This window comes from Halichoerus grypus, chromosome 15 (genome assembly GCF_964656455.1).
Source record: "Halichoerus grypus chromosome 15, mHalGry1.hap1.1, whole genome shotgun sequence".
In the NCBI taxonomy this organism is placed as follows: domain Eukaryota; kingdom Metazoa; phylum Chordata; class Mammalia; order Carnivora; family Phocidae; genus Halichoerus; species Halichoerus grypus.
The window spans coordinates 57,926,742-57,939,738 of NC_135726.1; the positions used below are offsets into that span (position 1 = coordinate 57,926,742).

The following is a 12,997-nucleotide window of genomic DNA, read 5'->3' on the forward strand; positions in this document are numbered from 1 at the left end:
CTGTGGGTGTCTCTCTCTTTGGGCCTTGGTCTGAGCCTCTCTGCACCCCAGGTGCAGGAGAAGAGCTGAGAACGCACCAGCTCTGCTCCTGTGGTGTGGTGTGGCTTGGGGGGCCCTCCCCTCTGTCCTCTCATCTCCCTCACACCTCACCCCCCCCCCCCCCCAGGCAGCAGACGTGCAGCCACTCCTAGCTCAGAGAGAAGGTTTATTCCTCCGGGACACCTTCAGGGCTAGGGCAGGGGGCAGGCCGGCTCAGCCTTCAAACTTTTTCTTGCGGCCCTCCATTCCACTCAGCGCATCGATGTTCTTACGCCAGTCTCCCACCTCCCGGTTTTCCTGGAGGAATGGGGTCAAGGGTTAGGGTCTCTCCCTGGTCTACAGTCTCTCAAATATCCTCCGCCCACCCTCCAGCCTTCTGGGCCACTGTGTTTTGGATGTCCATCCCGGGATCTGGTTCTGGAACACTTCTCGTCCCCTCAGGCAATCCCGTCACATTTGCCCCCATGCCCATCCTGTCTAACACACGCACTGCGGGCCTCCTTGCTTATGTCTCTTCCTAGGAGACTCTGCGTCTTCCCCTTCTTGTCTCCCCCATGCACTACTTTTCTCTCTCATGGACTTCCTGTAGACCTCACACACTTCCTGACTCCTTGCTACTTCCTTTCTCCCTCATGCACTTCCTGGCTTCCCCTTCTAGTTTCTCTCTTCCTCTTGCACTTCCTATGCCCCTCCTACAGTTCCTATTGAGGACCCCTTACCAGATTCTTCTCCCCATAACTCCAAGTACCATCTGCCCTGAGTTTAGGCCCTAGGACTGTTGTCTCCTCTGAGCACCCCTTTCCCTGGCCCGAGCCACACTCACCTTCTCTGTGTCCTCCTTCTTCACCTGCTTGAGGTGGGCCCGCAGGTCTAAGGTCTCCTTAGCCCTGGCGCCCAGCAGTGCTTGCATCATAGCATCCGCAGAGATCCTCACCCTCCGCAGGGTGGGCCGCTTAAATTTGCCCCGAAGGTCAAAGATCTTCTGGGTCAGATCTGCGATCTGGGAGCAGCCATAAGAGGAGGTGGAGACCCCCCACTCCACCTCCCCCAGCCCCATGCTTTCACCCTACATTTCCCTCCTATCCCTCTCCAAGCCTACGGAGGCCTCATCCAGGCTCAGCGCCCACCGCCTTTGAGAAAAATCCCAAGGGCCTCATCCAGTAACTCTTAAGTCCTCCCCGATCTGTCCAGTCTCCTCTCTGCAAAGGAGACACGGACACATCCCGGTCCAGCTGTGTGCATCCCACAATTCCCTGAGCCATGCCTGAGCTCACTCATCAACACTCGATGCTCCGGCTACACGTTTCCACAGACACATCTTCGCTTTTTCATCTCCTGGCTTTTGCATGCTGTTCCGTCTGCCCGGAACAGCTTTCCCTAACCACTCTATACTCATTCTTCTGCCCCGTCCCTTCCAGCCCCACAGAGCTGTCCTGGGTCTCCTGGCGTCTGCACCCACACACAGCTGCAAGGGGACAGGCACCAGACCCTACCCTGAAGAGACCGAGACTTCCCAATGTCCCCCACCTCCGTGATGTTCTTGGTGACTTTCGCCTCCACATCGTATCTCTCTTCATCCACTTTGTCCACGCGGGCGTGGAGTTGTCGGCACAAGTCCTGGTCAAGGAGTTGTGGTATATGTGGGGGGGGACCCCGAGTCCTGAGTCTGAAGGAGGAGGGGCTGGGGGTCTGGACACCTGGTCCTGGAGGAATAGTTTGAAGCTGGACTCTGGGGCAGCTCGAACAAAGGGTGCTAGGAGCCAAGAGTCCAGAGAATCTGACGGAACTGGGACTGGAGAAATCAACCTCTGGATTTTGAGACTGTAGGCAGCTGCAGGCCATATTTCTGAACTCCTGAGGGTAAGGATTGGGAGACTGGACCCCAAGGTCCCCAGCAGAAGTGGGGCATAGTGACTAGACCCGTGAGTCCCAAGGATGCAAGACCGGCCATTAGGAACCTTGGATCCCCAGCTGGGCAGGAGTCCCTGCTGAGAGCGGGTACCTGCAGCTCCGCGAAGCCCAGCCCGGCCAGCTCCAGGGGCTGGCACCGCGTGCTCAGAGCGCGCCCCTTCTCTCCGCGCCGCTCCTCCGCCTCCCGCTCCAGCTCTTGCTTCGCAATCTGCAGCATCAGGGTCTGCGGAGGGGAGGCCAGGCGCCGCAGCACCCCCGGGATAGCGGATGAGGGCCGCGCCGCACCGGGGAAGCCGCCCTGGCCGGGACAGCCCTCTCTCTAGTCCCAGGCCCGGTCAGCTGTCCCACAAAGACACTCCCCCTCAAGGTCGGGTCCATCGTTCCAAGGCGGCTCACCACAAGCCCCGCCCGCTCGCCACGGAGGCCCCGCCCCCCATGCACCCAACCCCCAAGCTCTGCCCCCTGAGGACACCTAGGAGCCCCCTCCAGGCCGGCACCTTCAGCTGCAGTTTCCTCGAGGCGGAGATCTTGGACTTTTTCTGCCGGGGTGGAATGGAGTAAGGGACAATCAGGGCGAGGAATGGAAGACGGACGGTGGGGGCGGGGGGGGCCTCACAGCCACTCCCTCACACCTGATCCAGCCCCGAATCTACGGGAAGCCACGCCCCTCATCCCCATTCACCAATCCTGGCCCCTGACTGGTTAGGCACCGCCCTCTCTACCCTAAGCAGTCGCAGTTCCCACGGGCAACGGAACTCTGCCCATAGGCAGGTCTCACCAATCCGAGCCCTCCCTCTGCAAAACCCCGCCCTTGAAGCTCGGCATCCTCCTAGGCTCCGCCCGCGACCAAAGCCCCGCCCCGTCTGAGGCTCTGGCCCCGCCCCCACTCCTAGGTGCCGCCCGCCTCTGTGGACTCCGAACCCAGACCCGCGCAGCCCCGCCCTCACCTTGGCGTGCGGCTCCGTGGCGTACGCGCGGTAGTTGGCCGAGGACCGTCGTCGGATCGGGGTGGGAGCGGGGGGCGGGCACCCCTCCTGGGGTTGGGGGAAAGGAGCCGCGTCACCGCCGGGTCCCCCAGCCCCCCACCACGTGTCCTGGGGTTGCAGCCTCCTGCCCCAGGCCCCTCCCTGCTGCGCCCCTCCCCCGTTGGTCGCCCCCGGAAGGTGCCCGCTCTCACCGCATCGCTGCTCCTGGAGGGAGAGACAGGGAGGGGGGATTAATGGGGGGCTGTGTCCCGTCCAGTCTAAGGGACTCCGGCCCACCAGCTCCCCCACCCTTGGGTCCTAGGGGGTCTGAGTCCCAAACTCTTCCCTCGTGCAGACACCCAGGGATCCTGTCCCCACCTCCCTTCTCAGGCCCTGTGTCCACCTCCCACCGCCTCAGGCCTCGGGAGTCCGAGTTACCAAGCTGCACTCACTCGTCCGCCATGCTGAGACTCAGGCCAGGGGTTGCAGGAGGCAGAGAAAGGGCAAGGGGCGCTTGGAGGGTCAGTGAGGGCGCGTCCGGGGTGACCTTGAAGGCCCCCGGGGCTTCGTTCTCCTCCGGGCTGCTCAAACTTGACTGAGGACACTGAGACAAGTGGCGTGGACTGAGACTAAATATACTGCTGTCACCTCCTCCCCCTGCCCGGGATGCGAGATAACTGGGGCGCGTGAGGGATGGGGTGGGCCAGGCCCTGCTCCAGCTGGATCACCCTTCCACCTTGGCGGCCTGGGAACTCAGACCCAGGAGTCCAGGCCCCCAGCCCCCTCTTCCCTCAAACCCAGGAATCCAGGCCCCCAGCCCCATCCTCCTCCCTCAGACCCAGAAGTCCAGGACCCCAGCCCCTCCTCCTCCCTCAGACCCAGGAGTCCAGGGCCCCAGCCCCTCCTCCTCCCTCAGACCCAGGAGTCCAGGCCCCCAGCCCCCTCCTCCCTCAAACCCAGGAATCCAGGCCCCCAGCCCCATCCTCCTCCCTCAGACCCAGAAGTCCAGGCCCTCAGCCCCATCCTCCTCCCTCAGACCCAGAAGTTCAGGCCCCCAGCCCCCTCCTCCCTCAGACACAGGAGTCCAGGCCCCCAGGCCCTCCTACCTCAGACCCAGGAGTCCAGCCCCCCATTCCCCTCCTCCCTGAGACCCAGGAGTCTGGGCCTCATCCCCACACTAAACTGCAATCTTCATAAGAACTATGGTCAGTTTCTGTATCCCAAACTTGTTAGCCACTCAATAAATTTTGTTGATTTATTTGAGGATCCAGGTATGGCCCAGACTCTCAGGCAACAAAAGCATGGAGAAATCCACCTCTAGTTCACTAGGAACTAGGTCTCCTCTCTTGACCACCCTAGCACAGCCCCTCTCCCAGCCCTGGAGACAAGCCTGAAAGACACATGGGCACACGAAGAAGAGGACCCTGCTCTCTTTACTTGGACAGTGTGGGTGTTGAGCAGCCCTGGAGAGCAGATTCCCCCAATCTCCAGGAGGCCACACAGAGGGCCTAAGACTCAGGGCCGGATCTCTGTAGGCGGTGTTTAGAGTCTCAAGAGTGGAATACATAACTCTGAAAGAACAATCTAGAATTCTAGGAACAGAATATAGAACCCCAGGAAAGTAATCTGAAATTCTAGCAGCACCTCTGGAGCTGCCTAAGACTGCTAAGAATACAACTGAGTATTCTAGAGGTGGGCTCTAATTCCAGGACCTGACTTTACAAGTCAGAGATGGGGGACCGGGCATCTGGCAGTGGAGTCAGACTCTCTGGTTTTGGGGTCTGATTCTCTGTGGGTGGAGCCGGAGACTCTGGGGGCTGCTTGAGGGGCCCAGAGGGTGGGGTCCTGCGTTCCAGAGGCTGGCCCTGGTCCTCAAGGGGCGGGACCAGGACCTCAGGGGGTGGAGTCACGGAGCCCACAGCTGCGTCAGGGCGGTGGTAAGCAGAGTCCGGGGCCTTGTAGAAGCGTGCGAAGGTCTCTGAGGGCCTGGTCTGGGGCCGGGGGGTGAACCCAGCCGCCCGAGCCAGCTCCCCGACCCGGGTGGCAAACCCCTGCAGCTGCTCCTGCCGCAGGTCCACCAGGTACCTGAAACCAGGAAGGGGCCCGTTAGGGGTCCGGGCTTTCAGCCCTCAGCCTGGACGTTCCCTGCCCTGCCCTCCGCTGGCTCACCGGGCTAATTCCACCACCAGACGTCCTCCAGGGGCCACGCAGGCCCCGAGATCAGGGCTGAGAAGATGCACCATCCTGTGCAGAGGAAAGGGAGGGCCAAGACTGAGACTTTCAGGTCCTGAGGGAGGAGTGGGGCTGGGGGATCCGGACACTGATTAAGGAGGGGCTGGGGGCCAGGATTCCTGGGTGTAAGGGAGGAGCAGCTGGGGGAGGGAAGTCTGGGAACCTCTCTCTTACCCACAGGCCACATAGAGAAGCTGGAACCGTTCCTTGTAGCAGGTCCTGTGGTGAAGGGTCTGGGCAGAGCCCAGAGGCAGGAAGTGCACAGTGAAGAATTTCGGGGCAAGGGCAGCTGGGGAAGAACTGGCAGAGTTAGGCAGACACACAAAGCTTGGAGAGGACACTCCTTGCCTGTCCTGAAGCCCTTTCTCGTAGATGGATTCCTGGAAAACTCTGGGAAGGTCAGCCCGGCAAGCAGAGACCCATTTTACAGACTAGGCAACTGAGACCCAAGAGAGGGAGAGAGGGGCGCCTGGGCGGCTCAGTCGTTAAACGTCTGCCTTCGGCTCAGGTCATGATCCCAGGGTCCTGGGATCGAGCCCCGCATCGGGCTCCCTGCTCAGCGGGAAGCCTGATTCTCCCTCTCCCACTCCCCCTGCTTGTGTTCCCTCTCTCGCTCTCTCTCTCTCTGTGAAAGAAAGGAAGGAAGGAAGGAAGGAAGGAAGGAAGGAAGGAAGGAAGGAAGGAAGGAAGGAAGAAGGAAGGAAGGAAGGAAGGAAGGAAGGAAGGAAGGAAGGAAGGAGGGAGGGAGGGAAAGAAAAGAAAAGAAAAAAAAGAAAGAAAGAAAGAGTGGATGGCCCATGGCCATACAGGGTATCCAGATACCCAGGAAGAGCCAGGTTGGGGGACGGTTACAAAAGAGGCACGACCGGAATGGGTGGGTGGGGGGGTCTCCAAAGGTGAGCTGGGACCCAGCACCTTGCTAGAATGTTCTGTCTCTTAGACTTCTGCAGGTAGGATTAGAATTCTACTGTTGGACTTCAGAATGATAACATGGTGTCAGAATTTAGGAAAGAGAGAGAAATACAAAGAAACAAAAAGACAATGTCAGGAATAGGTGGAGATCACTTATTCCGACATTGGAAACCATATTGGTAAGCACTTGCATATTAAATACCTGAATCCCAGGATGGGGGTCTGGGTCCCACTCTTCCCCAGAGGATGATGTGCCCACTTTACCACCCAACTCCCATTTCAAGGGGGTGAGCTGACGCCGACGCTTACGCTCTGGGCTTCCATCCCCGTCTTGGTGCACCTGCTTGGGGTTTCCGAGAGTGTTTCTCGGGCGCCCCCAGGCGGCCACCTCTCGGAACAGCTCCGTCACATTGTGCTGAGTGATCTCACCAGCGGTCTGGGGAGAGAAGGGGGGCAGCCAGGGTGACAAGGCAGGGCCTAGAGCAGGGCCCTGTGCTAGCTTGGATTTCCAGACTGGGTTTAGAAAGTTCAGAGAGGCGGGACCTCCCCCAGCCCCACAACCTCCAGTCACACACCTTGACTGGCTGTCCGTTGCTGGTCCGTAGGAGGCTGTCATCATCCGCTTCAATGCCAAAGGCCACGAATGGCCCCGTGGCGATGTCCCCCCAGTACCCGCGCGCTGCGACACGTTCTCCGTGCTGGGAAAGCAGGGAGAGAAGAGGCAGAGGAGGTCAGTGTTGGAGACCCCGGTTCCTGTGTCCTCGGAAAGGACTGGCCAGGACAGGGAGTGGACACGCACATGACTCAGGAGACGACCGGACGCAAGGGTCCGGTTTGGCACGTGGTAGGCGCTGGAGTCTCTGAGTTCAAAGGCGACGCCCGTGTCCCTCCAACGCCGGAACTCGCGAGTGTGGATGACTCGGGCCTGGGTAGGAGGAGGAATGGACAGAGGTCTAAGCAAATCTGGTATATGGGCCCCCAGCCCCTCCTCCCTCAGTCCCAGGAGTCTGGGCCCCCAGCCGCCCTCCCAGGCCCCTCACCCCGCGGTCGTGCAGCTTCATGTGCAAGTCCCAGTCGCTGACACCGCGCCGGGCGTCGTAACGGGAGCCCAGGTAGTGACGCAGCCTGGAGTCCCAGAGGCGGCTCATGGGGAAGGCCTCGGGCCCCTTCTCCCCGCCGGCCCAGAAGCGGAACACAGCCTCCAGGGCGTCGCGCTCGCGGAACTGCAAGGCCAGCATGCGTGGGGAGACAGCGAGGGAGAGGGGGCTGCAGGGAGAGCTGTTTCTCCCGCTTTACCCTCCCTTCCATCCCAGGGCGTGGGAACCATTCTCCCATTTCTCAGATGAAGAAACTGAAGTTCAGAGAGGAGCAGCCACCCCCTAGGTCACATCCCACACTGGGAGCCGGGGAGCTGGGGCTCGAACTCCATCAACGAAAACCCTTTGGAGCTGCCCATTTCCATTCTTCCCGTGGCCATCCGGATCCTGGGCGGTGACGGCACCTTGAGGGCGTCCAGGCTGAGCCAGGGCAGCTGCTCCGCCAGGCGGTCGGGCTCCGGAACCAGGTGCGCCAGGCGGTTGGCCTGGGCGCGCACGAAGGCGGCCACCTGGGGGCGCAGCAGCGCGTTCCCCCACACCTCCAGGAAGGTCTCGCTCCTCTCTGGGTGGGGGGGAGGGGGGATTAGTGGGGGGAGCAGAGGAGGGAACCCAGAAATGAGACCCGTGTGGATGACGCATACCCTCTTTATAGTAATCTTATTATGTCATAGTCATGTGAGCATTAGGGACACTGGCCAACTCCTCATCCATCCCTCAAACACAAAGAATAACTTACACCTAACCTAGGCCTCCTTCTAGTCTTCCCCACCCTCCAGATGAGCCCAATCCTGAATTTCAAGTTCAAATTTTCCTTGCCTTAAAAAAGAAAACGTTATCTATAGATAGGGACAGAAATGGAGATTTATGCGTGTTAAAATAGTACAGTGTTAAATTGTTCCATTTTAGTTAGGAATCTTATAAGACAACTATATACCTTTAGTTGTATATACATATACATCCATATCAATGTATCTCTATCAATATGTAAATTGTTCCATTTAGTGGTTTAAGACTCTTACAGAGCTAAATACCTCTAGTTAGATCTAGTTGTTTCAGAGCCTTTTACAAGGTGCGCTGTGAAATGTGTGCAGTGTATTCTGAATGCTCTGGGCTATTAATGACAACTACCATCCATACTCGTGATAACAATAATCATCACTAAGAGGTACTGAGTCTGTATCATAAGCCAGGAGCTATGCATTTTTTTTTAATTGAATCCTCACAAGAACTCTATGGGAAAAGAACTTTTAGGATCTCCATTTTATCAATGTAGAAACAATGTAGGCCCAGAAAGGGGCAGGTACTAGCCCCAGCTCACTCAGCAAGCACAGCCTGAATTTGAACAGACTGTCTCAGTCCAGACTTTGCTCGAGGCGTTAAGCCGAAGTCATTGCCACTGAGAAATCATCATCCCTGCGTCCCTGCCCAAGTCCTCCTCCTCCTCCTCCTCCTTTCAGGGCTGCCTCCTCAAGGCAGACTCTCTGGGATTCATGTCTCTAACTGAGGCTACTGCTACTCAGGCCTGTGGGGAGGCTCTGCAAAGGACCGAGCTCAACACTCAGGCCTGTGGGGAGGCTCTGCAAAGGACTGAGCTCAGCACTCAGGCCTGTGGGGAGGCTCTGCAAAGGACTGAGCTCAGCTCGGCCAAACCTTCCCCACATCTGGGGGACTCACTACCTCTTAAGAAGTCCTTTGATCTCTTTTGGCCCTCTTGTGTGGTAGGAGGCTTTGAATGCTTACCCTATGGCATGCACTGGGCTGAGAATTTATGTGGATTTTCTTCTGGGATTCTCTCAATGGCTCTAGGAGATGGTATATTTTTGTACAGGTGGGAACAATGACCAAAATGTTTAATAGTACCATTGAAATGCCAGAATCCCTGTGGGCAGGGGGAAGAGGCTGGGGGGCAGAATGTCTGGGTCCTTGCAACTGACCTTGCAACCCCATCTTCTCAGGTTCCTCCAAAGCTAGGCTGAAGATCAGCATGTGTCGGGCCACAGCTTCCAGATTATTCTCTAGCACATAGAACTGGAAGGACAGACAGAGCAAAATGATTCTGAGATTTGTGTCCCTAGCTCCTAGGAGACCCAGGAAAGGAAGACCTCAGCCTCCACCCTCCACAGGATCCAGGCATCCTGTACACTGGCCCCCTTCCTTCAAACACAGGAGTCTGGGCACTCAGAACCCTCCTCCCCACCGTTACTCTGGAGACCCAGCCTTTAGGCACTCCCTCCCACTTGAACCCAAGAGTCCCCAACCCAGGAGTTTGCGTCCCCAGCTTCTACCTCCCTCGGACCTAGCAGTCCAGGCCTCCAGCTCCCTTCTCCCTCAGGACTTAGGAGTCTGGGCCCTCCTCTTCATCCTCCTTCCTCCACGACCCCATAATCCCAGCTCACATGTAACCTCTTGCTAGGCCAGAGCGCCGCCCGGGCCAGGGTCCGAAGCAGGTGCCGCCCATCCACGGAGCCCAGCAGCAGTACATCTAGCTCGGGGGTCCTGGGCTCTGTATCGCCCCTGGAGTCCACAGGAGGACCTGGCAAGATGACGCAGGCTGGGGTGGTGGCCTGGAGAGCGCCCCCTGCAGCCTCCTCAGAAAGATGGACTACAACTTCCAGCAGGACTCGCACTCCTGGCCTAGATTCTCAAGGGAGCTGTGCCTCTAAGCATTCTGGGACTTGTAGTCCGCAGAGGTCTTTCGGGCTGCCCAGTGAGGGGCGGCTCCACCGTTGGAGCCTCGGGGAACGTTAGCGCGCCGCCTGCCAGGCTGGGAAGGCAGCCGCCTTGTCAGATGTGGTCCGGGGTGGGGACTCACTCTCAGCCTGCAGGTCCAGCGCCGGGGACAAGCCCCACCAGGACACGGAGCCGAAGCCTGCGCCCGAACCTGCCGGTGTGGTCATGGCCCTGCGGAACAGACAGCCTGGGAGTCCCCAGCCATCGTCTCTGCGTCGCTCACCCATGCCCCTCTCACCGCCCCTCCCTTCTCGCCCCTCTCCTCCATGTGACACCCCCTCACCTCTATCCTTCCAGAGACTCCGGGACGCCCCCTCCCTCCCTGCTCGGTGCGGCGCCGCCGTTCTGCACCCCCTACACGCAACTGCCCAGAGCCCCCTTCCTTTTCGACCAACCAGCCAATGGGAGTACGCGGGTTGGCACAGGCGCGATCAACTGACCAATGGAGCGATCGGGACCTGCCTGCTACGAACTTTTGGCCAATGGGAGCGCTCGCGGGAGTGGAGGGCGTGTGGACGCGGTTGTCATGACGACGGCGCTGGAGGAGAAGGGGCGGAGCCGGGGGAGTCTGGGGCGGGGCCGGGGCGATCCACATTTCTGGGATGGGGGACGTATGAGGCGACTCAAGTTGACCTAGAACGGAACAGAATCTTGATTAATTCAAATTAAAGTGACGCCACCCAGAGCTCTGGGTCCCCTTACCCCTCACACCGTGGTTCTACCACCCAGGCGGGAAACGCAGCGAAGGGCTGAGGCTAGCTAGCACTAGCCCCCGGTTGTTCAAGTGTCAGTAATCCTGCGACCTGGTTGTCACGCACAGTCATTACTAAAAATTAAATTGTTTCACTAATTAGTAAAATTAAATTCAAGTTAAATGCATTACGTTAAAATAAAGGTAATATATACTCAAAACTCATCACTTCTTATTTTACTATACTTTTCCTGTTGTTGATGGTCTTAAGGTTTTTTACATCAATTGTAAAAATGATTGGAAATGAATTTTTACATGAAATGAATAATTTCCATTATTATTCAATAATGAATTTCCAAATTATTTCCAAATGAAGGAAATAATATTTTAACGCAATAGTTTTAAAAAAAATCAAATTGGCAAACTACGACCACTGGTTGTCTATTTTTCTACGTAAATTTCTATTTTCTACGAAAAATTTTATGAGAACCAGGGCCAGGGTTGGGATGAAGCAGAGTGGTCCAAGTGCAGGGTCAGACCCTGTCTTTAAAATTTTTATATTTTATCCATCATGGATCTCTCTGTCTCTTTTTTTTTAAGATTTTATTTATTTATTTGACAGAGAGAGACACAGCGAGAAAGGGAACAGAAGCAGGGGGAGTGGGAGAGGGAGAAGCAGGCTTCCCGTGGAGCAGGGAGCCCGACGTGGGGCTCGCTCCCAGGACCCTGGGATCATGACCTGAGCTGAAGGCAGACGCTTAACAGGACTGAGACACCCAGGTGCCCCAGGATCTCTCTCTCTCTCTTTTTTTTTTTTTTTTTTTTTGCGTTAACTTTAAAAAAAATTGTATTAAAACACTATTTATCTTGGTGACTGGTGGTTTTGTTTTGTCGGCTTTGCCTTAAATTTTGGAACCTTCGTCCTGACCCTGGGAAATACTATTTTACTATATGATAGTATACTAATAAGCATCTCCTGTCAACTCCATATTCAGGGACTTCACACTGGTGGCTTGAAATCAGCCACAGTGGGAGTATTTACGCCATGGAAATAGGCAGACTACACAACAGGGCTTCAGAAAGTTGGTAACGGAGGTGGGGGGCGCCTGGGTGGCTAAGTCGGTTAAGCGACTGCCTTCCGCCGATGTCATGATCTCAGGGTCCTGGGATAGAGTCCCACTTTGGGTTCCCTGCTCAGCGGGGAGTCGGCTTCTCCCTCTACGCCTCCCCTCCCACCCCCGTTTGTGATCTTGTTCTCTCTCTCACGCTCTCTCTCTCAAATAAATAAATAAAATCTTAAAAAGAAAACAACAACAACAAAAAATGTTGGTAATGGCACACACCACGTCCTCTCTGGCCTCTGCGTCTGAATTCATTGCGTCGTTCCCTCCTCCAATTTCCGCTCCCTCCCCATCCCCCACCTCCGCCACTGCCCCTGGAAATGTCCAAGTCCAGCAGGAGATCTTCCTCCGAGTTCTGCTCCTGCCTTCCCAGCAGAATGGCCACAGCAGTCCACACCCTGTGACTCCCTGTACTTTATATTCAGACCAGATGACAGGATGCTTGAGAATGTGGCTTTTGGCGTCAGATGTGCCTGGCTTTCTGTCTTGCCTTCACCTGCTGGCTGAGAGACCTCCACCAGGTGACTTAACCTGTCTTCGAGGTCCATAAGGGCAGGGACTTGAGTGAGGCACATCTCCAGATCAGCCCCAGTACCAAGCACAGGGTGGGACACCCAAGGAGCCTTGGCTCTCTGACTCACCTCCTCCAGCTATGCAACCTTAGACAACCAGTCACCCTTTCTGTGCCTCAGTTTTCTGCTCTGTAGATTGGGAATGGTAACATGCAGGTGGCAGTGCTGTGATGGATTGAAGGGGGGTCCATCCGCCTTCTGAGGACAGTTCTGGGCACTGGGGAGTGAAGCTGAGGTCTCAGGACACCCTGCAGGACTCACTGGCCTCCTGACTCTTTGGGGAACACACCAAGCCTATTCCTGCCCCAGGGCCTTTGCAACTTAGGGTTCCTTCTGCTTGGAAGTCTCTTCCCCTTCATCTTTGCTTATTTTTATTGTGGTAAAATGCACACAACATAAAGTTTAATGACATTTAGTACATTGACAATGTTGGGCAACCATCACCACTGTCTAGTTCCAGAACTTTCTCATCATTCCATAAGGAAGTCCTGTACTCATTAATCAGTCTCTCCCCATTTCTCCTTCTCCCTAGTCTTGCAAACCACAAATCTACTTTTTTTCCCCTCTATAGATTGCCTATTCTGGATATTTCATACAGATGGAATCATACAATATGTGGCCTTGTGCGTCTGGCTTCTTTCACTTATAATCTTGCTTTCAAGGTTCATCATGCTGTAGCATGAATCAGTGTAAACATTCCTTTTTATGACTGAATAATATTCCAGTG

The 12,997-nt window shown here is 56.4% G+C and overlaps 2 protein-coding genes across 4 annotated transcripts; both read right to left on the minus strand.

Moving 5' to 3' along the window:
- Positions 1–188: 188 nt before the first annotated feature.
- TNNI3 (troponin I3, cardiac type) lies at positions 189–3,683 on the minus strand. The gene is made up of 8 exons (XM_036096905.2): positions 3,368–3,683; positions 3,128–3,140; positions 2,898–2,984; positions 2,448–2,489; positions 2,042–2,173; positions 1,567–1,656; positions 863–1,039; positions 189–336 (listed from the first exon to the last, which is right to left on the minus strand). The coding sequence occupies exons 1-8, from the start codon at positions 3,376–3,378 to the stop codon at positions 253–255; spliced, it is 636 nt and encodes a 211-aa protein (XP_035952798.1). The 5' UTR covers positions 3,379–3,683; the 3' UTR covers positions 189–252.
- Positions 3,684–4,156: 473 nt separating this feature from the next.
- DNAAF3 (dynein axonemal assembly factor 3) lies at positions 4,157–10,275 on the minus strand. Of its 3 annotated transcripts, XM_078062365.1 has the most exons (12): positions 10,170–10,275; positions 9,969–10,057; positions 9,553–9,689; positions 9,091–9,184; positions 7,561–7,718; positions 7,100–7,282; positions 6,859–6,984; positions 6,635–6,757; positions 6,369–6,495; positions 5,322–5,436; positions 5,085–5,159; positions 4,157–5,000 (listed from the first exon to the last, which is right to left on the minus strand). In XM_078062365.1, the coding sequence occupies exons 2-12, from the start codon at positions 10,051–10,053 to the stop codon at positions 4,634–4,636; spliced, it is 1,590 nt and encodes a 529-aa protein (XP_077918491.1). In that variant the 5' UTR covers positions 10,054–10,057; positions 10,170–10,275; the 3' UTR covers positions 4,157–4,633. The 3 variants fall into 3 exon arrangements, with proteins under 3 accessions (XP_077918491.1, XP_077918492.1, XP_077918493.1); XM_078062366.1 differs by lacking the exon at positions 7,100–7,282 and having other exon boundaries at positions 10,170–10,274; XM_078062367.1 differs by lacking the exons at positions 9,969–10,057; positions 10,170–10,275 and having other exon boundaries at positions 9,560–9,923.
- Between the last annotated feature and the right edge of the window lie 2,722 nt (positions 10,276–12,997).

What these genes read in the sequence shown, in the direction of transcription:
- TNNI3 (XM_036096905.2), bottom strand. An exon ending in CGAGGAAACTGCAGCTGAAG is followed by an intron (nt 2,174 to 2,447) that starts GTGCCGGCCTGG and finishes TCCCCTCCGCAG; the next exon opens with ACCCTGATGCTGCAGATTGC. An exon ending in AGAAGGAGGACACAGAGAAG is followed by an intron (nt 337 to 862) that starts GTGAGTGTGGCT and finishes CCATTCCTCCAG; the next exon opens with GAAAACCGGGAGGTGGGAGA.
- DNAAF3 (XM_078062365.1), bottom strand. Translation starts at nt 10,053, where the DNA reads ATGACCACACCGGCAGGTTCGGGCGCAGGCTTCGGCTCCGTGTCCTGG. An exon ending in CCGGTCGTCTCCTGAGTCAT is followed by an intron (nt 6,758 to 6,858) that starts GTGCGTGTCCAC and finishes CTGCTTTCCCAG; the next exon opens with CACGGAGAACGTGTCGCAGC. An exon ending in CTTCTCTATGTGGCCTGTGG is followed by an intron (nt 5,160 to 5,321) that starts GTAAGAGAGAGG and finishes TCCTCTGCACAG; the next exon opens with GATGGTGCATCTTCTCAGCC.